The sequence below is a fragment of the Mastomys coucha genome, unplaced genomic scaffold (assembly GCF_008632895.1).
Source record: "Mastomys coucha isolate ucsf_1 unplaced genomic scaffold, UCSF_Mcou_1 pScaffold21, whole genome shotgun sequence".
In the NCBI taxonomy this organism is placed as follows: Eukaryota; Metazoa; Chordata; class Mammalia; order Rodentia; family Muridae; genus Mastomys; species Mastomys coucha.
Genome location: NW_022196904.1, coordinates 87,016,707 through 87,042,104, shown reverse-complemented (window position 1 = coordinate 87,042,104; position 25,398 = coordinate 87,016,707). Strand labels below are relative to the sequence as shown.

At 39.8% G+C, this 25,398-nt stretch overlaps 1 protein-coding gene and 1 long non-coding RNA gene across 2 annotated transcripts in view; one reads left to right on the top strand and one right to left on the bottom strand.

Annotated features, from left to right (window-relative positions):
• Acer3 (alkaline ceramidase 3) overlaps positions 1 to 13,649 on the top strand; it is a 94,204-nt gene extending 80,555 nt beyond the window's left edge. Inside the window, exons 8-11 of the mRNA XM_031387446.1 lie at positions 499 to 600; positions 3,009 to 3,113; positions 9,289 to 9,334; positions 10,301 to 13,649. Of these exons, the coding sequence (XP_031243306.1) occupies positions 499 to 600; positions 3,009 to 3,113; positions 9,289 to 9,334; positions 10,301 to 10,354 (307 nt within the window). The 3' untranslated portion in view covers positions 10,355 to 13,649. The remainder of the gene's footprint in view (positions 1 to 498; positions 601 to 3,008; positions 3,114 to 9,288; positions 9,335 to 10,300) is intronic.
• A 2,433-nt stretch (positions 13,650 to 16,082) lies between these two features.
• Positions 16,083 to 24,926, bottom strand: LOC116102605. The gene is made up of 2 exons (XR_004123238.1): positions 24,546 to 24,926; positions 16,083 to 16,417 (listed from the first exon to the last, which is right to left on the bottom strand). It is a non-coding gene; the product is annotated as an uncharacterized LOC116102605 (long non-coding RNA).
• Between the last annotated feature and the right edge of the window lie 472 nt (positions 24,927 to 25,398).

Here is a 25,398-nt window from a genome sequence, read left to right as displayed (position 1 = left end):
AGAGAGAGAGAGAGAGAGAGAGAGAGAGAGAATGTGTGTGTGTTAGTTCAGTACCTGGTAGTTATTTAACCTATGTTAATTCTAAACCCATCTTCCATGCCATTGAAAAATTTTTGGGCAAGTACATTGGATTATCTCCTTCATGTACTTAACAGCCTTGATGGACCATTTTCTCTCAGTACCTTTAAATAGCTAAATGTTCAGCAAATATCCAGGCACAGTGGTAAACTGCTATAGTCCCAGCTCCTTGGGAGGTTGAAGGAGTGTGGGAGCCCTGATATTTGATACCAGCCTGAGGAAACAACCTAGCAAGACACACTTCAAAAAATCTTTTTAACGTATGTAACACATGATTGTCAAAAGTGTTATATTAATAAATGGGTTTGCTCTTAGTCTTCTGAGGACTCTTTTTGCTCATAAAAATGATGACTTCCAGCTCTCACCTCTGATCATGATATGTCTTGAAGATTTGTCATGTTGCTATTCTTTTCCCCACAGGGTTTATCCATGGCTTAGAGGACTAGGTTATACATCCTTGACTGTCTTTTTATTGGGGTTTTTATTGTGGAATGTAGATAACATCTTTTGTGATTCACTGAGGTAAGATGTATTTTCATTCCTAGAAAATAAATTTGGAACTGCTATATTAATCAGAGACTTTAGTAGGCATGTAGAAACAACAATGTCCTAAAATGAAATTTTACAAATGATGATACTGTATAACACAGTAATATTAAACTCTGGGAATACCTATTTAAATTTCTTGAAAGTTTAAACCTCAGAATATTTTATAATCTTGAGTTATTTTGTATATGTGCATTACAAAACTATACATTTAATCACAGATTTACTATATCTTTGAAAACTACCTAATAAAGTTGGCATGATGGCACATACCTTTAATCCCAGCACTTGGGAGATAGAGGCAGACAGATTTCTGTGAGTTTGAGACCAACTTGGTCCTGGACAGCCAAGGATATCACACAGAGAAACCCTGTCTCTAAAAAGCAAAAACAAAACAAACAAAAAACAAAAAAGAAAACTACTTAATTTGCTTCATCAAGCAAACAAGAATGATTTGTAATTGGCATTTAAAATGTATGTAAAACTTTTGAAGAAATGTGTCAATCAGTAACATCTAGACTATTTGGAAACTTAGAAGTTGAATGACCTGGTCTCTACAGCAAATAAATTACAGGAAGGGAGAAAGAGAGAGGTGTTACCTAAGATTAAATGACTTAAGACATGTGTTATGGGAGCTAAGGAGATAGCTCATATGGTTGAGTGCCTGTCTAGTTTTTCTGAGAGCCTGGGTTCGATTGCTACCACCAAAAAACAAAACCAAGGAGTGTAGAGAAGCCATTGGTTTCCAGTGCTAACTGAGGAGTAAAGGCAAGCCTCTGGTTACAGTGTTATGAGCCTTTTGTGATCTTTATTCACTGTGAAAGCATAAACACAAATGTTGAACTCAATTGATAATTAACTATTTTATACTAAAGGGCTATTACTAATATTTTAGATGTGAAAGTAATATTGGTAGCTGTGGTTAAAAGAATTTTTTTCTAGTGACATACACTAAAATATCTAGTGATAAAATATGATACCTAGAACTTTCCTTAATATAATGTGGGAGAAAGACATAGATGAAGGCTCAGATGACATGGATTTAGTTTAAATATTAATTATTGAAGTTTGGTAAAGATGTATTATTATTTTGCTTACTTTTAAGGAGGGTGTTTTTGTTTTTATTTTGTTTTTTGTTTTGTTTTTTTTTCTTGAGACAGGGTCTACATAGATCAGGTAGGCTTTGAGATCACTAAAAAACCAAGAATGATCTTGAATTCCTTCTCCTTCTGCTTCCATCTCCCAAGTGCTGAGATTACAAATATATGCCACCATATATGACTCTTACTTTGCATGCATTTGTATATATTTAGAACTCTCTATTTTTTCCTGTATTAAAAGTTTCATATAAAATGTGAAACTTTAAATGTAGCTAAGTAAATATACATTTTGTTTAGATCTGTGTAGTAAAAAATCAGTTGTGTAAGTAAATGTAGACAAGTAAATCCATTCCTTCCTTAAACACTAAGGTTTAGCTGGATACAGTAATGCATGCCCATAATCCCAGTACTCTGGGCAGGAGATTCAGGACTTGAAAGTAGCCTGACTATATGAAACCCTTGGTGTGGGGTAGAAAGAAGAAAGGACAAGACTAAGATCAAAACGCATGCCTCTGAATTAGAAATATCCACCATAATGCCTAGGAGAGTGAAGCCTTTACACAAAGTGGATATCCCCAGGTCTGACCCACTAACCTACAGTTGGGCCTCACATTGGCATTCCACATCAGTATTCTTCTCTAATGAATATTAGTATGATACATACTTATTTAATCAAAAGAATTTGAGACACATCTGTACTACTAGGTGTAACTTGGGAAACAAAATTAATCAAAACTTTTTTTTCAAGTTCCTGCCATATATATGCTTTGCAAATGACTGCTTCCTCAAAGAAGCACTTAGATATGAAACCATAGATATTATAGGAATTCATAGACTGTATAGTAGTATACTGAGATGAAAGGAAATGCATATGTATTCTTTCTTGAGCAGATAGCTAACTGGACTAGTGTTTCTCAAAGTGTGTTCCAGAAAATAGTTGTTCTAAAGTATGAATAAGTATTACCTAAAAAACAATTTCCATGGGTTAGTGGTTACCTAGAACAAAATGATAGATTCTATGGTAAGACTTTTCAAAAACCTTTAATTAATTAATATGCATTAAAATTAACAAGATGTCAATAAATTGTTAACTATATTAATTTGAGTCATTTCTTCATAAAATTTCTGGAAATATTGTTTGTTCCACAATATACTTTTAGAAGACAATACAGTAAATATAAGAAAATTAAATAATTGCCACATTATAAAATATTTCAAAAAGTAATGTTGTCAGCACTAGTATATCTTCATTGTAACATTGTGGTTTCCTTCTTCTCCACACAGGAACTTTCGAAAGAGAGTGCACCCTGTCCTAGGTGTTACAACACAGTTTCATGCATGGTGGCATATTCTAACTGGCCTGGGTTCTTATCTTCACATCCTTTTCAGGTAGGAAATAAAGACTTTTTAACCTAATATTGGAAGAATTTTGCTTTTTTTTACTTTACACTTCAAGTAGGAAGGTGTAAATTTAAAATGTTGGAGACAGAATCAGGATTTATAGTCCATCATTGCCTTTGCCATTAGGTGACCATAAGAAACCCTTTCTCACATTTATGTCGTGTGTATAGAGTTATGGAGCAGCTGATAATTGGGGATTTTATCATGCATATTCTGAAAGTGGATGGCTCACAGCTAACTAATATCCAAAAGACCCAGTTATACCAAGTCTTGATGAGTGGCAAGAGGGTATGATGGTGTATGATCTTAGAGTTTCTAATGTGGACCTTCTTGGAGTAGGGGTACCTTTCTCCAGAAGTAAGTTTGTTATCATTTTGTTCTCATTAAAGAGATTATTTGGGATTAGACATGTATAGCAAAAATGGATATAAGTTCTCACTGGTCACCCACCCAGTCATAAGCATCATTTATCAGGCCTTATCTTTTTTCAAATCATTTATTTATTTGTTTGGTTTTTTTAAAAAAAAATTGTTTTTATTTTCTATGTTTTACCTGCACGTATTTCCATGTGCAATGTATGTGCCTGGGCATCATGAGATCCCTTGGAACTGGAGCAGTGCTCTTAAATGCTGAGTTGTCTCTTCAGCTCCTTCAAAATGTTTATGACTAGTTATGTTTATAGTTACTTGTTTTCCTCCCTAGCTCTGGGGTAAGTTCATCCAGAGCAGGAACTTACCTATTTATTGCCACCTTTCAAATGTGCAAAAATTTGCCCAGCACATAGTCAGCACCCAGTATATATGTTGTTTAATGAATGAATGTATACATGCTGATCTCTTCACCAATGGCACATTTAGTTTTAGATTCTTCTTGGAAACAAACTAAAATATTTATAGAAAAAATAAGTCAGGAAGTAGTAATGTATGCCTTTAATTCTAGCACTTGAGAGGCAAAGGCAGGTAGATCTCTGAGTTTGAGGCCAGTGTGGTATGCAGACTGAGTTCCAGGACAGCCAGAACAGGGCTGCACTGAAAAACCATGTCCAGATAGATAGATAGGTAGGTGTAGATAGATAGATAGATAGATAGATAGATAGATAGATAGATAGATAGATAGATAAGAAAGTAAGAAAAGAAGAAAATTTTCTTAGTTTTTTATTTTTTAACCAAAAAATTCATGTCTGATCTATCTTGAGTGACAGTTGGTGAAGGCTGAAGGTCATTCTACAAATGAAAACCATGTGTTCTTAAAGTGCATGAGAAATAAAACTTAGGAATTCTTGTAGATAGGGCAAACAAACTTATTAAGGTATAGCCTGTTGCTATGTCTTATGCCTGGGTAAGGACCTAGTGCAGAAAGAAAAGAAAATCCTTGGGACAGTTAAAATGGAAATCAGGGATGTAACTTGGATGTGTATTAATTACCTGCTTAGAAGAGATGTATTGTGATGATTTAAGAGTGTGTCTTAGTTTTGTGGAGTTCTCTGGATAGACACTGGAAATCTCTGGTATGATAGAGCATCTTTGTAAAGACACTGTAGACTATACTCTGTAGAGCTATACCAGAAAGTACCACAAGACCCAGTGGCTTCAGTTCTATCTTTGAGGTACTGAAGAGTTTCTGGTTTTAATTGGGGAGGAACAAAAATGGGAAAAGGATCAAGAAACATGCATAGGTAAGCAGTCTTTATCTTATTGATCATTAACTTCCAATGGCCGTGTAGAGCTGAGGGTGGGAGTCTAGTTGCAAACCATTACAGGTTGTTTATAAATAAGGCCTATTGATCAGAACTGTTGTTCCTGGGAGCCAGGAGAGAATGACTAAGGGAAAAGAAACTTATAAAGGACAGTGCTGGCATAATTTTTTTTTTTTTTTTTGCAACCTACTTTAATAAGCGTTCAACCTCTCCTCTTGCCCACTACCTCTGGAAGAGAAATGTTGTTAGTATATAGGGGAAGTGGACCTGTTTAGCAATAGTTCTTTGGAGACAAGCTTGATCATCTTTGTCAGCAGTTCAGTCTTGTAGCAAACACTAAATACAAACCAGCAGCTTCAGCCCAGTCCTCTAGGCAGACAGACACCACACATGAACCAGCAGCTGCTGTCCAGTCCTGAAGAAATGATCACCAGCTTGCCTGAGGCGAGGCCGTGGAAGCTGCCAGAACCTTGCAAGCAGGTCTTGGGCCAGTTTCTCTCAGTGATGGCATTACCACAGCTGAGCTCAACAGTGCTATCTGAGATGAACCAGTACATGCATGTTGTTAGTGGAGAATAGTGAAGTGCTCAATGTTCCTTGCCCACTGTCTGTGGGGTCATAGTTACACTCCTTCATCATGCATCCTTTCATGTATGCACTATAGTAAAACATCCTTTCACCTGTGCCTGTTTCAGAAAAACATTCTTTTACATGTTCACTTTAGCAAGACATCCTTTTACCTGTGTGCCTCAGCAAAACATCATTTGACATAACTGACTTTCCAAACAAGCCAGAAGTTTCCACTTCAGGACAGTTGGGCTTAGTTAAGCGGTCAGGTTTAAGGCAAGTGACTGAAGACTTCTAGGTACCTATCTGATTATCTAGAACTGGATGTTGTAAAAAAAATATAGTCATTGGTAATATACAATCTTGACAATAACTTATTTTCTCTTATCTTAATTCCTTCAACCTTGTGTGGCATGGCATTGCCAGCATTAAATGAATACTCCTTAAATACTTAGCATGCCCACATGAATTCTGAGGGAAAACTTGATCCAAAAATTTAAAGTAGCAAAGGACAACAGGTTTTACAAAATGAAGGCAGAAGTGTCAGGTTTTTATTCAGCTTTAGAGTATCAATGGATCTGTGCAAGCAGAATGAAGAGTCAGTGCTTTCAGCTTTAAAGTTCCTAATCCAGCTTCATCACTCTAAAATTGTATAACAATTTTAAGGCAAATTATCCAGAATTTTATTCATTGTCTTTAAGTTTAGTGGGTAGAAAATTATCTTTTGGAGGAATCATATTGTCTTGCTTTTTCATGTTTCTTGTGTTTCTGTGTTGTGATTTGACAAACTGTTATTTTGGATATCTTTCCAGTTTGTTTTGTCATTGATTTTTTTGTTTCATTTGGCATTTTTTGTGGAGGGTTGTTGTTAAAACAGCTTCTTACTGTGGAGCATTCGCTGGCCTGGAACTCATCGTGTAGGATGGCTGACCTCAAATTCAGAGATCCATGTGCTGGAATTAAAAATGTGTGACACCATGACAAGCTGTCTTCTAGTTTTATTCTGGGATCTGATTGGTCAGCCTGCTCTTGAGGGCTCAGTTCACTAGTAGCACAGACAGTAGAGAAAACAGACTACTATAATTACAACAGTATTAAGCCAAAAATATCTATAAATACAGTTAACATTGATTAAAACCCAATTCTATATCACTGACCATAAAATGGAAAATGGCAGAACTAATGTAGTGTTCTACAAAGTTAAAAAATTGCAAAGAATGGAGTGGGGATGTTCAAAATACATTATATTAAATTCTCAGAGAATTAATAAAAATTAAAAATTGCTTAAGATTAATACAAAAATAATGCTGAGTGAAATAAAGGAAGGAAATAAAAGGAAGGAAAGAGGAAATAAAAGAGGGCCAAGAATAAATAAAAGAACAGAAAAAAGAAGGGTGAAGAAGACTGTTATGAGGAGAAAGAATAAAAGGTTAAGACAGCCTAGAAAGATGGCTCGACAGTCAAGAGCACTTGCTGCACTACCGAATGACTGGAATTTGGTTCCCAAAACCTACCCACATTGGACAGCTCACAACTGCCTGTAATCCTAGCTCTAAAAGACCTGAAACCCTCTTCTGACTTTTGCACACATATGACACACACTGATACACACACATAATACTCCCAGTACATTTGCTTTAATTTTTAAAAAATAGGAAAGGTTAATAGGTCAGAAATGAAAAAACAAGCTGAGCACACTGGCACATGTATGTAGTCCCAGTCCTTGGGAAGTAGGGGCAGGATGATGAGGATAAGAGTTCAGAAGCCATTCTCAGCTGTACATAGTGAGTCTGAGAGCAGCATGGTTCATATGATAACCTGTCTCAAAACAACAGCAGCAAGAGAGTTCCTACTAGTCAAAGTTTGAAAACAAAATTAGATAAATGTGAGAAGAGAGATTTGAAAATAAAAATATAAAAGTTTTGCCGGGTGGTGGTGGTGCACGCCTTTAATCCCAGCACTTGGGAGGCAGAGACAGGCGGATTTCTGAGTTCGAGGGCAGCCTGGTCTACAGAGTGAGTTCCAGGACAGCCAGGGCTAAACAGAGAAACCTTGTCTTGAAAAAACAATATATATGAAAGTTTTTAAAAAATAAGGTAAAGCAAAAGTATATATTATAGTATAGAAAGGGGGAAGGGAAATACAGAGGCAAAAAGGAAAAGGCTCTAGGAATATAGCTGGTTGGTGGATACTTGCTTAGCATGCACAGAGCCTTGGGTTCCATCCCCAGCACCACATAAAATGGGCATGGCAGCACTCAAAAGATAGAAGCAGGATGATCAGAAGTTCAAAGTCATCCTCATCTATATAATAATGAATTGCAGGCCAGCCTGAACTACATAAGACCCTTCCTTAAAATAACAAAGGGGCTGGTGAAATGTCTCAGAGGGTAAGAACACTGACTACTCTTCCAAAGGTCATGAGTTCAAATCCCAGCAACCACATGTTGGTTCACAACCACCTGTAATGAGATCTGACACCCTCTTCTGGGGTGCCAGAAGACAGCTACAGTGTACTTATGGATAATAATAAATAAATCTTTGGGCCAGAGCGAGGAGGGACTGAGGGAGTGGAGTTGAGTGGCATTGACTGGAGCGAGCAGAGGTCCTAAAAATTTCAATTCCCAACAACACATGAAGACTCACAACCATCTGTACAGCTATAGTGTACTTAAAAAACAAAAACAAAAACAAGAAAAGGGGTAGGGAGTCTGCTTTAAAAAATATATGTAGTAAAGTGGAAATACTACTAAAAGTAAAGCAAAAAGAAAAAGGAGGGTGCAGAGTCAGAAAGAACAGGAAGGAGAAACAGAGCAAGCCTTGGAACTACTTCTTTCTATGTTCTCAAAACTTGGAGAGAGACTCTAATAGACCCAAGGTCCGGGTGCCTACTTTTACTTGTAGACACTCATCTTTGCTATGGTTTATGTTGGTGAGGAGCCTACATTGGATAGGTGTCCAAGGTTCACTAGAACTGTCTTCACTTTAGTGGCTTCTTTGTGTACCAAGAGTCTCAGGTAGCCACACTTAGCTTTGTTGTCAGTCCATGGACTGAGCAGGTTCTTTGGAGACTCCCAGTATTGTATCCATGAGGTGGATAATGTTCCCATTTTGTAGATTATGATGGTCTAAAATTCACTAAGTATTCCAGGTTGGCCCCAAACTCAAGGCCCTCCTGCTTTCCTCTACTAAGTACTGGAATTATAGGCAAATGCCAAACATGCCCAATGAAGACTTTCTTTTGCATCAATGTCAGTCTAAATTGTGCTAACAAACTTTCTGATAAAAGTAATTGTTTAGATTTTTTGTTGAATAAATATAACAGAAAATCAACAAGTTTAAAGTCTTACATCTAGCAAATGTCCAGGTAACATCTAAACTGCCACTTGCTGCAATTCCAGATTTGGTACAGGAAAGTGAAGCATAGCCATATTAAATTTTATAAATTTAGCTAGTAGGTTCTTTTGACCTTTGCATTCTTATTTGAAATACTAGAAAAGTGTGCTTCGTATATCTTGTCATGATATTTTGTTACTATTCAAATATATTTAAGTAGTGTAGTATACATAAAATTACATATGTTGTGTGTTATAGACAACCTAGTAACTTTCAGGGACAAATTGAGCAATGTTTGCCATTTGCACTACTTTACAGATTTAACTAATCTCACCTCCAGCAGTGAGTGGCTCACTTTAATGACAGACACCAAAGAAACAGTTACCTCTCTGGATTTCTCATACCTTTATTTAATGAATGCTTATAGCTGCAGTTTTCAAAGATGGAATTGTGATACCAACCACATGGAACATTATAATGCCATGCTTGGTTCTAAACTACAAACATCCTGAAGTTATAGTTTATGAATTGATTTGTCTGAGAAGTTTTCCCATTTTTCTTTCAGTTTATATACAAGAACAGTTTACCTGAGGTACAGGCCAAAAGTGAAGGTAAGTAGGTTGTAAAGGGAAGGGTGGTGTTAGCCTTGAGAAGATCAAATGGATGCAAGAGACAGCAGGAGTGGTGGAGCAGTAGAAGGGTAGCACAGACTCAAATCTGAAGTGTTTGTTATCCATTTGCTACCCTGTGATCTTAGACAAGTCTCTTATTTAAGCCTGAATTACCTCAACAGAATGGAGCTGTTAAGTACAACATTATAGCATTAATTTTAGAACTGAAGATTAAGGGGGTGGAGAGATGGCTCAGTATAAAGCATACCCTGCTCCTTCAGAGGACCAAGATCCATTCTCAGCACCATGCAAGGTGCCTCACAACCACCTCTAACTCCAATTCTAAGGGACCCAGTGCCCTCTTCTGACCACTACAGGTACTTCATTTACACACCCTCTTCTAGCCTCCTCAGGCTACACACACACACACACACACACACACACACACACACACACACCCTCTTCTGGCCTCCACAATCCACAAGCATTCCATTTACATACACACACACATGTGCGCGCACACACTCACTCATACAACAAAAATTTCTTTAAGATTACAGATCAGGCCAGGCAGTGGTGGTGCATGCCTTTAATCCCAGCACTTGGGAAGCAGAGACAGGCAGATTTCTGAGTTCGAGACCAGCCTGGTCTACAGAGTGAGTTCCAGGATAGCCAGGGCTACACAGAGAAATCCTGTCTTGAAAAACCAAAAAAAAAACCAAAAAATTACAGATGAAATGCCTATTTCCATGCTTGACTAAGTAGATGCTTAATGTATTTAAATAAATTAAATGGAAGTAGCTTTTGAGATCTGATGCAAGTCAGGAAGGCCGTTGCTATGTTCAGGCTACTAATACTAACAAGCCTAACATTTGTTACAGCCCAGACCCCTAGGGATTGCTCTCCCTCATTTTTTTCATAGAATAATCTCGTTCTCTCTTGTTTTGCCCTCACTTGTTCCCACAGTTTCTCTTTGGAATCTGGCCATTGGTCATGTTTGAACCTCAGAGGAAGCATTGATGAATTATTCTACCAAGAAAATAAAAAGTACCTACTGTATGTAGTTCTGCCAAGATGGTCAAGAAACCCTCAAAGACTTGTACATTCGAAGACACCATGGCCATCACAAGAGATGAATGACTCAGCCACAGAGAATGGGCAGTTGGTCTGTTGTTTAGTTCCTGGCTTTATCTCGTTTGCCCTGGACCTAAGATGCTTAGAGAGAAACAGACGTGTATATTTATATTCTAGAGTGGGGAAGAAGTTGGGCTTTTCTTAACAGGTTAACAGTTTGTGCTGGTCATTCATGAAAAATTAATATTTTTTTCTTTTTTTCTATTTTTACAAGGGTTCCATGTTAATTGTACCTTTATTAATTTTTAATTAAATATTGAACAGTCATTAAGTACTGGCAAAATCCCATATCCAGATGGTCGACTGTGAGCCAGCACTTAGCCGTGTCAGCTTTGATTTACATTTATTATATTAACTTCACAGATGGCTTTCCAGTAATAAAAAAGAAAAGGTGTGGGATTCTAGGCAGCTCCTTGCTATCTGCCTTGGTGCTAGCTAGAGTCTTGGAAGCAAACTCCAACCTGCTAGTGAGTGGGCTCTGTTCTCATCACATTCAAGATTTTGTCCTGGGCTCTGTGGCCCACAGCCATTCAAAGGATGGGCCATCCTACACCTGTTCAGAAGCTTTCTCAGAGCACCTGTGGAATGTAGCCCTCTCACCAGTTAAAGGCTGTTGTTTTGCTTTCTTTGATCTTCAAATTATTATTATTATTATTATTATTATTATTATTATTATTATTATATCTAGCAAATTTAACTGGTAATCTGTAAGACAACACAGTTTAATTGACTTTATCAGGGAAAGTTGTGAGTTTTTTACTTTTTGCATCATGCAGCATGCATAGTGAAACAAATAGTTCTAATTCGGATTTGAATATATACAAAATTGAATTGATTCTCATGAACAGTAAATGAAAGATCATATGTTAAATCTGTTGTTTGCATCCTGAGCTATGGCCTCAAAAAAAAGTAGGGTTTTTTTCTCATGTAAAATTGGTTTAAAAAAATTCTCATCTTTTCAATATTCATTAACAAACTTCAGCCTGGCAAGATGATGCATGCCTTTAATCACAGCACTTGAAAGGCAGAGATAGGCAAATCTCTGTAATTTTAAAGCCAGCCTGGCCCATATAGTTCCAGGACAGGCAGGAATACATAGTGAAACTGTGTCTCAAAAAAGAAAAACAGTGTTTGGTTCATTACGTAGCCTTGGAATATTTATAAAACCAAAAATGTTTCCTTCACCCTCTGCCTTAGCTTTTTAAAGCCCAAGTACCAGCTTCCTTCCTTTACATCTCAGATGGCCACTAAACAAGCACACCTTTTATAAAAGCAAGACACGCCAAAACATAAATCCAAGAGAACCCTAGCTGTGCTTGGACTATACGCATGGATCAGAGTCTAGAGCACATTTACCGAATTTCCCAGTTTCTTGTGTTCTGGAACAAGAACTGGACCAGGGACACATGTATGGTGATGGAAATGGAGAGCTTTTGTTAGGCAGAAAGAAAAATATTCCCCAGAATGAGAGTATGTCCAAGGACTAGGAAAGGACTAAGGCTGAAAAGCCTTGGACCAAAAGAGTCTCTGTTCTTTATAGGACCTTTGCATAGCCTCCATCTTTTCTGGCAATTAGAGAAGGCAGGGCTTTTTTTTTTTAAAGCATGCTGTTTTGTTATGCATAGATTTGTTGGAGAGGTTTCCAGTCTTCCTTTGGGATTGATTTTTGTTTGTTTGCCTCTAGAATTTCTTATTCTCCTACCTCACTTTACCCTATCCTAAGAGCTATGGTTCCAAAAATCTTTTTGAGGAGTTAAAGGATGATTATCTATTTTGTATAATTTCCATGTTAATGAGGGATGTAGTCTTTGCCAAAGAGAGACCAAAGCTCTCTTCCTATTTTATCTACTGGTTGGAGAGGAGGCTCCTTAGGAGTTTTTTAGGAGAGTTTTTGTTTTTGGAGTTGCCTTGAATCCTGGTTTCATAATTATAAATTGTACATGATTTTTTAAAAAATGTAAGAATTTGGGCTGGAGGGATGGTTTAGCATTTAAGAGCACTCATGCTCTTGCAGAAGCCTTGAGTCTGATTCTCAGCACCCACATCGTAGCTCACAACCATTCATGACTATAGTTTCTAAGGTTCTAACAACCTCTTCTAACATCTGCTGGCACCAGGCATGCACATTGTACACATCCATACACCTAAAATAAATAAATTTTTTAAAAATTGTCAATGTAAAAATAATATGATTATGTCAACCATTGGCTCCAGAAAGGACCAGAGTCAGGAAAAGCATAGCTATGCTTATGTAAACTATTCTGAGTATGGTCCTTTAGATTGTTAAAACAACAACAACCAAAACAAAACAAAATCCACAAGCAAAAAACCCCAAAGTGATAGTTATGCATTAAGGTTATGGCAAAATACAAAAAGAACAATTTTTAGGAAAAAATCCAGTAGTGGAATAGATTAAAGAGAAGAAAGTATGGGATTGTAACCATTGAGTACCAACAATGCCAAAAGAAAAAATGAAAAGCCAAAACATGTAATTACTGATAGTTACTTTGCCTTTAAGAAGTGAAAGCATTCTGTTTGTTGCCTGAAGAGATCCTTTAAATCCTTCAGCTTTTTAATGGCTTATATTATATGTAGCCTGTTGTTAAGGTGTTCTTGAGGCTGTGGACTTGGGTCTTATGGACCCTGGTGCCACTTCCCTAGAATGACCTCTAACAGGTTATATCCTGTCTCTAAACATCTAGTGCCCTTCTTCAGTGAACTGTATTACCCTGTCAGATACAGTATATTGTCTCTGCCCAGGATCTCCAGAGAAATAAGATTTTAGCAATATGCTAAGTTATAACTAAAATAAGGAAGACTTTTCCTTTTTGGTAAGACTTAATAGTATGTCCTTTTTATTACATACAGAGTAAATATACCTGGTCTGATATTGCTGCTTGATGGTATTATAATCCTATAATTTTCATTAGGGAAAGTAAGTTCAACTTAAAGATCTTTGGCAAATATAACCACCATTCTAGATGTATCTCAGCCTTACCAGAAATCTTACCTCCATCACTTGTACACTAAGAACATGCCTATAAAAGGAATCAGTCTAACAGAAGAATTCTTAACACAGCATTCAGAGCGTTGGATCAACATAGAGCATTTTGATGCTGTTTTGTTTTTGTTACCCCTGACTTTAAAAAAAAATGAAATAAAATTTTAATCTTTCACAGAACTTGTTTTGGAAAAATCTTTACCAAAAGCTATATATCCCTTATAAGATTTCGTAGCTTAATGAAGCTTTTATGTTGTGACACCAAATAATGCTGTTTGTCTTATATACATGAGTAGCATTTTAAGGTCTCATAAAACATAGGAGAAGCAAAAAAATATTTTAATAAATTTCAGGGAGTTAAGAGCACCTACATTTATTATAAGGCAGTGTGTACTTGTCAGGCCTTTTATATCTCTCAGACATGCATGCTCACATGTTTTAGAGTAGACATGGCAATGGGGTGGAGTGATAGCTCAGTAATTAGGAGCATTTGTTGGACTTGCAGAGAACCTGGGTTCAATTCCCAGCACCCAAAGGTGGCTCACTGTTGCGGGAAATATTAAAAAAAATCAGCACCAACTTCCAGCGCTACACCCAGCTGCTCTCTGCCCTGGTGGTCTCTCTACCTCTGCCTCTAGGCTAGCCCCTAATGGCAGTCTTCCCAACTCAGGTTCGCCTGCCTCAGACCTGCTTGTACTTTCTCAGCCATCCACCCCCTGTGGTCAGTGGTCACAAATCCCCTTAACCCAGTAAATCAAAACTCCAGAAACGTATAATTAATCAGTCAGATTTATATATCAATAAATTCTCAATTCACAAGATGCCCAAACAATAATTTCAGAGCTAATTGATAATGATATAAATTGCCCTGTAATTATCATCCCTTAAAGATAATCATAACTACCTGTAACTATTTAAAGCCACACAGAATCTGAATCCTCCTGTTCCTCCTCCATCTTTCTTCCTTCTCCCCGTCCTTCTCCCCAAAACTCTTTGCTTCGCTTCCCTTTCCCCTGTCCAATCACAAGCTTCTTGTTGTATTAATATTTAAAGTGATTAGATAGGGAAAACTCTGCTACAGTTCACGACCATTGTAACTCCGGTTCCAGGGGATCCAATGCTTTCTTCTGACCTCTGAAGGTACCAGGTATACATATAGTACACACATGTACATGCAGACAAAACACTGGTACGCATAGAGTAAACATTTAAAAAATTAAGCATGCTAAGAAAAATATACAATAAAGTGTTTTTTTATGTATGAATGAAATGACCACAGACTTTTGTCATTTAGTTCTTTCTGAATACAAAATGACAATGATGCTGTCATGAAATAGTTACCATGAGCAGACACAACACAGAATAGGCTAGACCCAGCAGAAGGTACCACACAGTAGAATTAAAACTACCTCAGTGAGACAAAAGAAAGGGCTAGTGAGAGGAGAAAGACTCAAGGTAAAGCTGTTAAGTGGACTGGGGAGTTCAGAATGGGATCTCTTTTCTCTTTAGGTTTCATCCTTAAAATAAGACTGTAGTAGAACAGAGAACAGTCAGGGCAGAAAGCACAACCTGAGAATGCTTAGGTTTTTATGTTTTTAGAATTTATCTTTAGTTTTTTTATACATTCTTAAAACCTTTTATTAATATTTTACTCATTTTTTAAATATTTATTTATTATTATATGTAAATACACTGTAGCTATCATTAGACATACCAGAAGAGGGTGTCAGATCTCATCACGGATGGTTGTTAGCCACCATGTATGTGGTTGCTGGGATTCAAACTCAGGTCCTTCAGAAGAGCAGTCAGTGCTCTTAACCACTAAGCCATCTCTCCAGCCCTACTTTACTCATTTTTAACATGTTTTTATCCTTGATGTAGTTTTTAAAACTCAATTATAAATTAAAACTTCAGTTTTCCTTTAGATATTTTAAAATATAAGTTAAAGTAGGCTGTCCATTTGTGATCTTTAATACTTGTTGCCCAAGTCTTCTAATTTAGTTGTGGGAGGAAAGAGGAATCAAGTATTACCTGTTATGGGAAGCATAAAATCAAATTAATCTATAGTTATATTTATTTAATTTTTAAATATTTATAAGTTGAATTTACACAGTTCCCAAACAAAACCATCTGGGGTGCCAAATGACAACTTTTTAAATATTCTTCTGTTAATTAGATACTAGAGGACTATCAGATAAAAGACTGAACAGTGGCAAGTTAGTAATCAAACACTTTGAAAACAAAATTAAACTATAGGCACTAAAAGCAAGCATAGTGGACACCATACTGCCGGCTACTCACCAACTCAGAATAAACCAAAGGGTTGTGGCCCAACTGAGTCCCAGAAAAAGCTTGCCAACATCTACTTGAGGAAAGAATACTAAGTGGTTGGGCATAGTTGGTACTTTCTAGTATCTAACACCAATCCAAGCTACTCTTCTGGTAAAAGGGGATCATCCATGGTTAGCACCAGGGTTAGGTGCCAAAACATGTGTACATGGGGCTGCAAAAATAGGTCAGTGGATGGAGTGCTTACCCATCACTCATGAGTGAAGCCCTAAATTCAATTCCTAGAAACATACACAGGCAACACAACACAATACAACACAGATCTGACTTCAAAGGGACTAAGCGTTTATTCTGGAACCAAACATGAGCAACTATGACTTAGGAACAGATTCAGATTGACCAAATACTATACCTCTATGTGGTAACAGCTTCATAAAGTTTTTATAGTTACCAGAACATGAGGCTAGAGAGTTAAGAGCATTTTTTGTTCTTATAGAAGACCCAGGCTTACTTCCCAGCACCCATATCAGGCAGCTCCAACTGCCTGTAACTCCAGTTCCAAAGGATCTTCTGAACTCCCAGCTGAAGGTTTGCAAAATGTGTTACAGACATAGATTCATTCTTCAAGCAATAGGAACTTCTTGGACCATCTTGTAGAACTAGAATTGAAAAAACAACCAGCCAGAGAATATGTTACCTCTTTTAATTTTTATTTGTTTGAAGCTCATGCAAGTATTAAAAAGATGTAAAGTTGATCATCACATTCCACTGTTCATTTCTCCCAGCATGACCACGTTTAAATCTCTTCTGGGCTTGTGAGATGACCTAGTATGTTAAAGCACATGTGCTAAGCCTGATGACCTGAGTTTGATCCTTGGGATCCATGTGGTGGGAAGAGAACTAACTCCTGCAAGTTGTTCTCTGACCTCTACTCATGTGCCAAGGCATACACATACACACTAAATACATTTAATTAAAAAAACAAAAACACTAACTCTTGCTATTACTGTCTTTAACTGGTATATTGGGAAAGGTGTTAGAGCATAAACTTGAACACTTAGGTCTCACATAAATTCTGCCCTGATCAAACACACCACAGTAGATTTTAAATTAAGTGCTTCCTTTGCCACCCCCATTTCCGTGACTTGAGCCCAGCAGCTCTGTATGCCCAAGCACAGTGGCAGCAGTTCATTTGACTCCAGTTCATCCTATGAGCAGTGAATAAGGTGTGGGCATTTGAGAATGGCTCTGCCATAGGATGGGTGTTTTGATCTACTCCCAGGGAATGTCATTGTGGAACCATAGCAAGGTGATCCCCAAGAGGGAAGTGCAGGTTGCTAAAAACACAGGAGCAGGCCTCTATCCTTCTGGCCCAGGATTAGGCAGGCAAATTCAGCTGTGTGAATGAGGGGCATGGGGGTAGTTAATGTTGGGTAGATGAGTGTCCTGCACTGTCAGGGCCCAAGGCAGAGTGCCCCACCCCAACTACTTTCACCATGGGCCTCTTCAGTTGTCCTGGAAATGCACTTGAAACAGCTAAGTGCTGCTGAGGGATGGCCTTCCATCTGCCCCAGGCCCTGTTCACTTGGAGCCCACCAAACTGTCAGCTTGAGGAGGATGCATGCTACTCAGTCAAGTCTTTTGGGGGCAATGAGTGAACCTTATCTTTTTTTTTTTTGTAATGGTTGTATATGGCCAAGGCTTCAATGGTTAGTCCACATTGCCAGTCCCATAATGGTCTGCTCCCCACAGCTACACTCTACTTGTGTATAACAGGCAGCTACTCATCTTCCCAGTCTTAAGTACAGGATTTCCTTGCCAGCCTCTAGATCCTTGGTCTGTGGCCATAGGACATTCATTGTTCTATTCAGTGTTCTGTTGCTGTGAAGAGACACCATGACTATGGCAACTATTGTAAAAAGAAAGCATTTAATTGGGGTTTCCTTACAATTTCAGAGATTTAGTCCATTATCCTCATAGAGTGAAGGATGGCAGCAAGCAGGCAGACATGGTAGCTGAGAATTCTACCTCTGCATTCAAAGGCAGCAGGAAGAAAAAGCCACTGGGCCTAGCTTGGGCTTTTGAAACCTCAAAGCCCACCCCCAGTGACACACTTCCTCCAAGGCCACACCCTCTAATCTTTCTAAATAGTGTCATTCCTTGATAACTATGCATTCACTATATAAGCCTATGGGAGCCATTCGTCTTCAAACTGCCACAAGCACTATAAGCCACCACCAACAGGAAAGAATGGGGGAGGGCTAGCTTGATACTGGTGCTTTCTAGTTGGGAGCTTCCCCATCATTCCCAAGTGCTCCAGAGAAAGTGAAAGTAGGAGAGGATGGAAGACAGGAATAGATTCCATGATGAATCTTAGTAAGGAAAAAAGTTTGAAGGCATTTTGTGTGTGATTAACTGATTTTGTGTGTTTAGTGTTTGTGTAAGGGCCAAGGTTAACCCGTAAGCCCCACTTGCCTAAGGATAGATAACTTTCTGGAATGTTAAGGGTATGCTTCTTGGGAGATGACAAGCCACATAATTTCACTCCCCTAAACAAGTTTGTTTCTACCAGATGTGCTTGCTCACTTGTGGGAAGGAGGTACATGATCAGGACATAGGTCAAGATACATGCTTGCCCCTGATTAGGTTGATGGGAAATGCACTGTGGGCTTTGACTTTTAAAGCTTCTGCACAATGTGATTTGTGCTCATTTCCTGGGAACCCAGGAGTGGACCTGGCCTGAGTCCATCTTCCTTGGCCAGTATTTAATTAAAGCTTGCTTTAATTAATTTGGCTCAAAATTCTGGAACTGGGTTTTCTCTAGCGAATCTCAGGTTTAACATATTCCATGTGTAGGGGCCAGGTAGAGGTGGCTCAAAAGCCAGAAGAGTGCATTGCTGGAGTTAAAGGCTGTTGGGAGTAGCCCTAAGTTGGTGCTGGGAACTGGTAGGTCCTCTGGAAGAACAGCAAGCACTCTTGACTGCTGTGGCATTTCTACAGCCCCTGAGTTATACAAAAGTGTATAAGTGTGTATTTGTATTCCTGACTGGTGCTTACCAAATGTGTTATAATCATAGATCAGAGTCTAGAGAGACCCCACTGGGATTTCCAGTTTCTCTGAACAAGGAATTGCACCCGGGATACATGGTTAATGATTAAAATAGAGGCCTTTTACTAAAAGAATGATATTTCTCAGTATAGAAGTGCTTCCCGACCCTAAGAACTAGGAAAAGTCCAAGGCTCAGTCCTTTGTAGGAGAGTCCTTTTATGTCTCTACCCCCTCTCTGGCAGTAGGAGGGCACATGGCTTTTTTTTGCATATGCTGTTTTGTTATGTGTAGCCTATAGTTGGAAGGATTTCCCATCTTCCTTTGCTATTGGTTTTATCATACATCTATGCCTTATTCTCCTTCCTCTCTTACAAGGGAATAAAGCCAGTTGGCAGTACTCCCCTATGCCTTCTCCTTCAGTAACTGTCTCAGCCCAGCAGGCTGAGCATGATAAATGGGAAGTATAATATTGATAAGCAGGTCTGAAGTTCAGCTGAAGTCAAGCTAAAGTTATAAACCCAAGGAACATAGATAATAATGAAGATAAGGGAGCTCACAGAAGAGATTTCTCAGGTGGATTTTGTTCCCTGGATTGTTCTTGGATGTAATTTCATGCCTCCTGTGACAAATATTTGCATTCAATTTATAAGATGTTTATTCTCATTGGAGGTCAGATCAGCATACTGTGGGGAGTATCACATAGAGTTGCATAGACGACCCTGAGCAAGCAATGGAAAGCAAGTGAGCTTTACTCCCCTATGCCTTCTGCTTCAGTAACTGTCTCCAGGATCCTACCTTAAGTTCCTGCCCTGTTTCTCTTATCAATAGAGTGCCACCTGAAAGTTCCAAGCTGAAATAAAACCTCCCCACTATTACCAACTTGCTTTTGGTCATGATGTTTTATCATGGGTTTTCTTACCAGCCCAGAATCACCTCACTTTCTAGATTATTCTGCCTCACTCCCAAATAATCATTGTCATTGGCCACCATGCCTAGCAGACTGAGCATTATAATGGAAGTATAATATTGATAAGCAGGTCTGAAGTTCAGCTGAAATCAAGCTAAAGTTAATTAGCTTGGAACATAGATAATCCAGGAACATAATAATGGAGATAAGGGAGCTCACAGAAGAGATTTCTGGCTGAAGCCCCAAAACTAAATCACCCCAAGATGTGGGTGAGGAATGGTGATGGATAAGGGACCTTGTCAGAACAAGGTCAAAAGAATGACACTTGGTGAACACTGCCTTGGGGAACTGTGAGAGAGGCTCCAGGAAAAAGGCCCAGGGCCTTTTACCTCAGGTGCATTTTGTTCCCTGGATTGTTCTTGGATGTAATTTCATGCCTCCTGTGACAAATATTTGCATTCAATTTATAAGATTTTTATTCTCATTGGATGTCAGATCAGCTATAGAACTCAATCTGTTGAAAGAATGTGTCAAGTGCCACGTCTTGTCTGCTCTCTGCCAGAGACAGTCCTTTGTCCCACTCCAGGATAAATACCCCATCCCCTCTCCCTTGTTCTTTTTCTCCCCTCTCCTTTGTTCCCTTCCCTGTCTCCTTCTTCCTCTATCTCCTGCCTTTGTCCTTTATCCTTCTGTCTCTCTGAGGCAAATTAGTTGCTTTAGTCCTGAGAACTTGGTCTTGGGGGTCCTGAGCCAATACTTTTCCTTTCAATGTTCTCACTGTACCCTGAATCTGGATATGGCCTTCTGCCTGCTTTCCCAGATATAATCTATAGTATGTGCCAGCCAGTTGTGTCTTGAGAAAGCTCTGGGAAAGGGCTGCTCTGTTAATATTTGTTTACTTACATGTTTTTCTGATCATGTTTTTCTGAACTCAACCAGCATTCCTTGGATCACTGCTTTCTTTGTTACATTCATGTATAAAAGCACACCGAACCTGAAGTAAGGTTGTCTACAGCATTAGACTATAGTTGGTCCCATTCTTTCAGGTTCTCAGATCCCAGGTCTCAGAGACATAGATCTACATAGACCAGTGAAAGTTACCAGACCCTCAACTACTTCGAAGAAAGCTGGGAGAGGCCCACTGGTTGAGCAGGGTATGGCTGACAGCAGAGCTAACTTCAGGGTTGGCATAAGCAGGCTTAGCACACAGCTGGAGCACGTGGTTACTAATCCTGTCAGGTCATCCTCTGCCAGATACATCATTTCCTTGCTGTGTATGTGAAAACCTGGGGTAGGATCCTGGTCCTCCACTGAAGAACTGTGTAATTGTGACCAAGTCACTTAACTAATATTTAGATTCTATGTCTGTTAAATGTAGGATTGGCACTTGGTAGCATAAATCCAGTAGTGACTTCTAAACAGCATCCTTGTCATAAGATTACCCGGCCCGGGACTGTGGAGTACCTCACAACTTCTGGGCAGACACAAAGAGTCAGCACCTGTCCTAGTTCCCTCTCACTGATCTGTGACCTAGAACAAACATCAGGGGCTGGCCTGTGCCCACAAAAGCTGTTTGCACTGGAAGAATTACAAGTAAGACTCTTATTATACTCCTGTCTTTCATACTAAGGTGTGGCAGACTAGACATTGGACCAAGCCTATATACCACCTGCTATAAAGGAGAAGCCTATATACCACCTGCTATGAAGGAGAAGCCTGTATACCACCTGCTATGAAGGAAAAGGCTAAGAAAGAATTGGCTTGCTTTAAAACCCTTCTGAACAGCACATATGTTTTCAAAGCTACTCTTCCCCACACCCTTGCCTACATCAGTTCTGACCAGAAAGTTCTTAGAGAGGTCATAACTGTCCACCTTAAAGTCTTCATTGTATTCTAGTAACCTTACCCCAAGGAATCCTTCTCCCCTCCTCAATTTACTCTCAAATTTCACAGAAGGCATTTCTGTTAAGAGTTTTCGGGAGGCTTACAGAAAATGGGTTCAAATCGAGTCAGCTACCCAGCTATGCCCTCAAAAGCGTTGGTCCCATTTCAGGAGAGGAATGTGGTTAAATCCCTTCTGGAGACTAGTTCTGCCTAGCCCCTTCACAACTTCACCCTTTCATGAAGTTTCTGGTAAGTCTTCAGACTTCCCCAACCTTCTGGACACAGCCCATTAGAAACCTTTGCTCTGCCCCTCCCTCCTCAGTCTGCTTCCCATTCCTCCCCAGGCTTCCACCCCTCACTCATATCACGCAGACCCTCATAGACCCTCTAGGTAAAAAGAACTAGGATCCTGAGAAGTGAGCATGCTCATAGACCCTCCAGTAAGCTATCAAGCCATGAAGATGCCCAACCCTCTACTCTGAGAGCCCCTACCTGTTTAGGCCTCAGAACTAGGCACTGTCCCCTTCCCCTAGGCCTTGGATTATCTCCCTCTGTCAACCTTGCCTCCAGTGTAGGCTGTGACAGCAGACTCACAAAGATAGATAAGGACTTGTAAAAGATTTCAAGGCATCAAGTAAAAGTCCAAATAAGACATTTAAGGCTCGCCTCCCCAGCCCTCTCAACTGTCTTTCTATCTTCAGGCCTAATAATTCACCTCCATGCATGGTAGAGTTAGAGCACCCCATAGGCGTGCTCCCCTGCCCCAGTGCCACCACCTCCTCTATACAGCTCCTTGTCTGCTGAGGGAACCCATTACCATCTTCAGACCTCAATGTGATCAGTTATATATCACCATAAATTTCTAGAACTTTGCCCCTTTCATCTGGGGTGCTCTTATGACACCCTGAAGCCACTATGCCATGCAATTCAGCAGTCCCAGCTGGGCCAGCCTTTGGCTTACCACTCATGGAATACAGATGGCCACAGAAAAGCTAGTGGGTGCAGCCAAAGAAACTTGAGTCAAACCACAGAATATTGAGAAGTACTGACTGTGACTACATCAACCTCTCCACCTGACCAATAGCACGTGAAGTCTTCTGGGCTCACTCCGGTGCCCTTCCCCTAGCTTCCCCTGACATTCTACTCATGTCCTATAATCTCATTTCCACTTTACATATGCTTTCCATCTCCCAAGACATGCTGAGTTCCTTGAGGGCTAGGACTATGTCTAATTCATATCTGTCCTGAGTACTCAGAAGCACTGAATAGACTTCACCGCTTACCAAAGTCAAAGTACTCAGGGCTGGGTGAGACTTTTCAAAGAATCAAATTCAAACTAGGGGCAGGGGAAAGGAAGCTCAGTAGCATGCCACATATTTGGTATGCACAAGGCCCTACGTTCCAATACCCCTACTCTCAAAATCAGTATACTCTAATGTCATTTTTATGCATGTGTCTATGTGCAGGTAGGTGTATGTGCAAATCAGAGTTCAAAATCAAGTGTCTTCCTCCATCACTTTCCCCCTTAAATTTTGCTTGGTGGTCTCTCACCGTTAACCTGGAATTGGCCAACAAGGCCCCAATTACTCTTGTCTCTGTCTTCCAAGAGCTGGGATTCCAGGTATGCACCACTATGCCTGGCTCTCTACAAGGGTTCTAGGGGTCAAAACTCAGGCCTTCATGTTTACACAGCAAGCACTTCACCTACTGAGCTAGCTCCCAAGCCCCTATATGCAACTTATACAGATTTTAAAGAATAGTCTATGTTACCAGCAGCTCCTATACCTGGAGTGGTTCTGATCTAGCAAGGAACTCAAATTGTGACAGAACTCATTAACATGGTTTGTTCGTCCTATCAGCAAAAGCCGGGTAGAGGGGCCAAAGAATAGTCTCCCAGAGGAGGCAACATCCAAGCTTGATCTGGAAATGCAAGCAGTTGCACGGACTAAGAAAGCTTATGGCTACCTTCACTCTACCCCTGAGGAGGAGGAGTGATGACTTGGATTGGTCAAATACAAGAGTACTAAACTAAGTCACTGTCACATGGGTGGAACCCAGTGAGTAGCAAGGGTTGTCCCGGTCTGGGATGGCACAGGCCAGATTCTCCTCTCTCAAACACACAAGGTAAGATGGGGTGGGTGGGGTCTTTTTATTGAGAAAGAATGTATTTATTTGTGTGTGTGAGAGAGACAGAGGGGGCAAGAAAGGAGGGAAGAAGAGAGTGAGAAAGAGAGAGAGAGAGAGAGAGAGAGAGAGAGAGAGAGAGAGAGAGGGTGAGTCCTGGACAGCAGCAGGGCCATCTACTGAACCATCTTGCCAAACCTCAGGGTTATTCTTTTGGGGGTTGGTTAATTTACCCTTCTCTCAACCAACTTCGTTCTTAGAGAAGAAAACTGCACAGTCCATGCAACCCCAAGAGGGTCATGGAGTGCTGGGGAGAAGACAGACACCAAAAGATAGCAAAAGCTACTTTGCCTATCATGTCTTCTATTCAAATCCACCCCCCCCCCCGAGCTGGAACACTCTGGCATGCTGCTGTGGGGCTGGGGTGGCCCTGCCGTCTGGACTTCAAACCAAAGGAGGAAATAGCCAAAGTAGTTCTTAGGAAGGAAGAGGATAAATTCAGAGCAGAGAGAACCTTATTACAAGTTAGAGGAATAAGCAGTGAGCTGCAGCCCAAGGACCACAAAGTGCCAGTGGAAGGATGGAGTCCTTCAGAGGACAGCTATCCTGGCTCCATGAGGGTGCACCTATTAGCACTAAGGTTACTGAGGCTCTTAACCCATGGCAGACATGCTTCTAAGTACTTATTCATATCAACTCAAGCATGATTGACTCAGACAGACAACCTGCTCAGTCCCACAGATAAGGCTCAAGAGACAGACTGTCCCTTTCATCCGAGTTCAGTAGCACCAAAAAGGAGACAGATCTGTTGACCTGGACTTACCAGGGGGTGACCTGAAGGAGCTGGTACTGGAGCTGAGTTCAAGCTGAGGCAAGGGAGCAGGGTCCGTGGAGACTAGCAGAGCTTTAGGTTGGGGCTCAGGCACCTGGAAGAGTAGTTTGAGAAAAGGGAGGTGCAGCAAAAAGGACCAAAGAGAAGACACTTTATTTCAAGTTAGAGCCAAGTCAGAGGCTGTACATCTTAAGCACAGAGCGAGCCAGCTCCGCCCTCAGAAAGGGCTGTGCCCATCCCCACATCATTTCCCTCTTTTTACACTGAAAGTTGGCTACGCTCCAGGTTCTTCAGACTTACCAAAATTAATGTCTTCTTCTTTGAAACCAAATCTACTGATGCATTAAGATTGAGAAAATTTTCCTTTCTAGGAATGACTCTACTCAAAGAATTGAAAACATGACCGGGCAGTGGTGGTACATGCCTTTAATCCCAGCACTTGGGAGGCACAGGCAGGTGGATTTCTGAGTTTGAGGCCAGCCTGGTCTACAGAGTGAGTTCAAGGACAGCCAGGGCTACACAGAGAAACCCTGTCTCAAAAAAACAAAAAACAAACAAACAAAAAAAGAATTGAAAGCATGCATTAAAAACAAACAACAAAAAACACCCACAGAATATAGGCATGACCACCCATCACAGCTGGTTTAGAGAAATGCTTTTAAATTATGTTTTAAGATGAGAAAGATAGTAGGTGAAGGCAGGGAGATCAGAAGTTCAAAACAAGCCTAAACCATATAAAACCCTGTCTTTAAAAGGCTAAAATAACCAGGGCTTGGTGGTACAAGCTTTAAGTCCCAGCTCTTTGTGAGTTTCAGGCCAACCAGTCTCAAAAATAAAAGCAAAC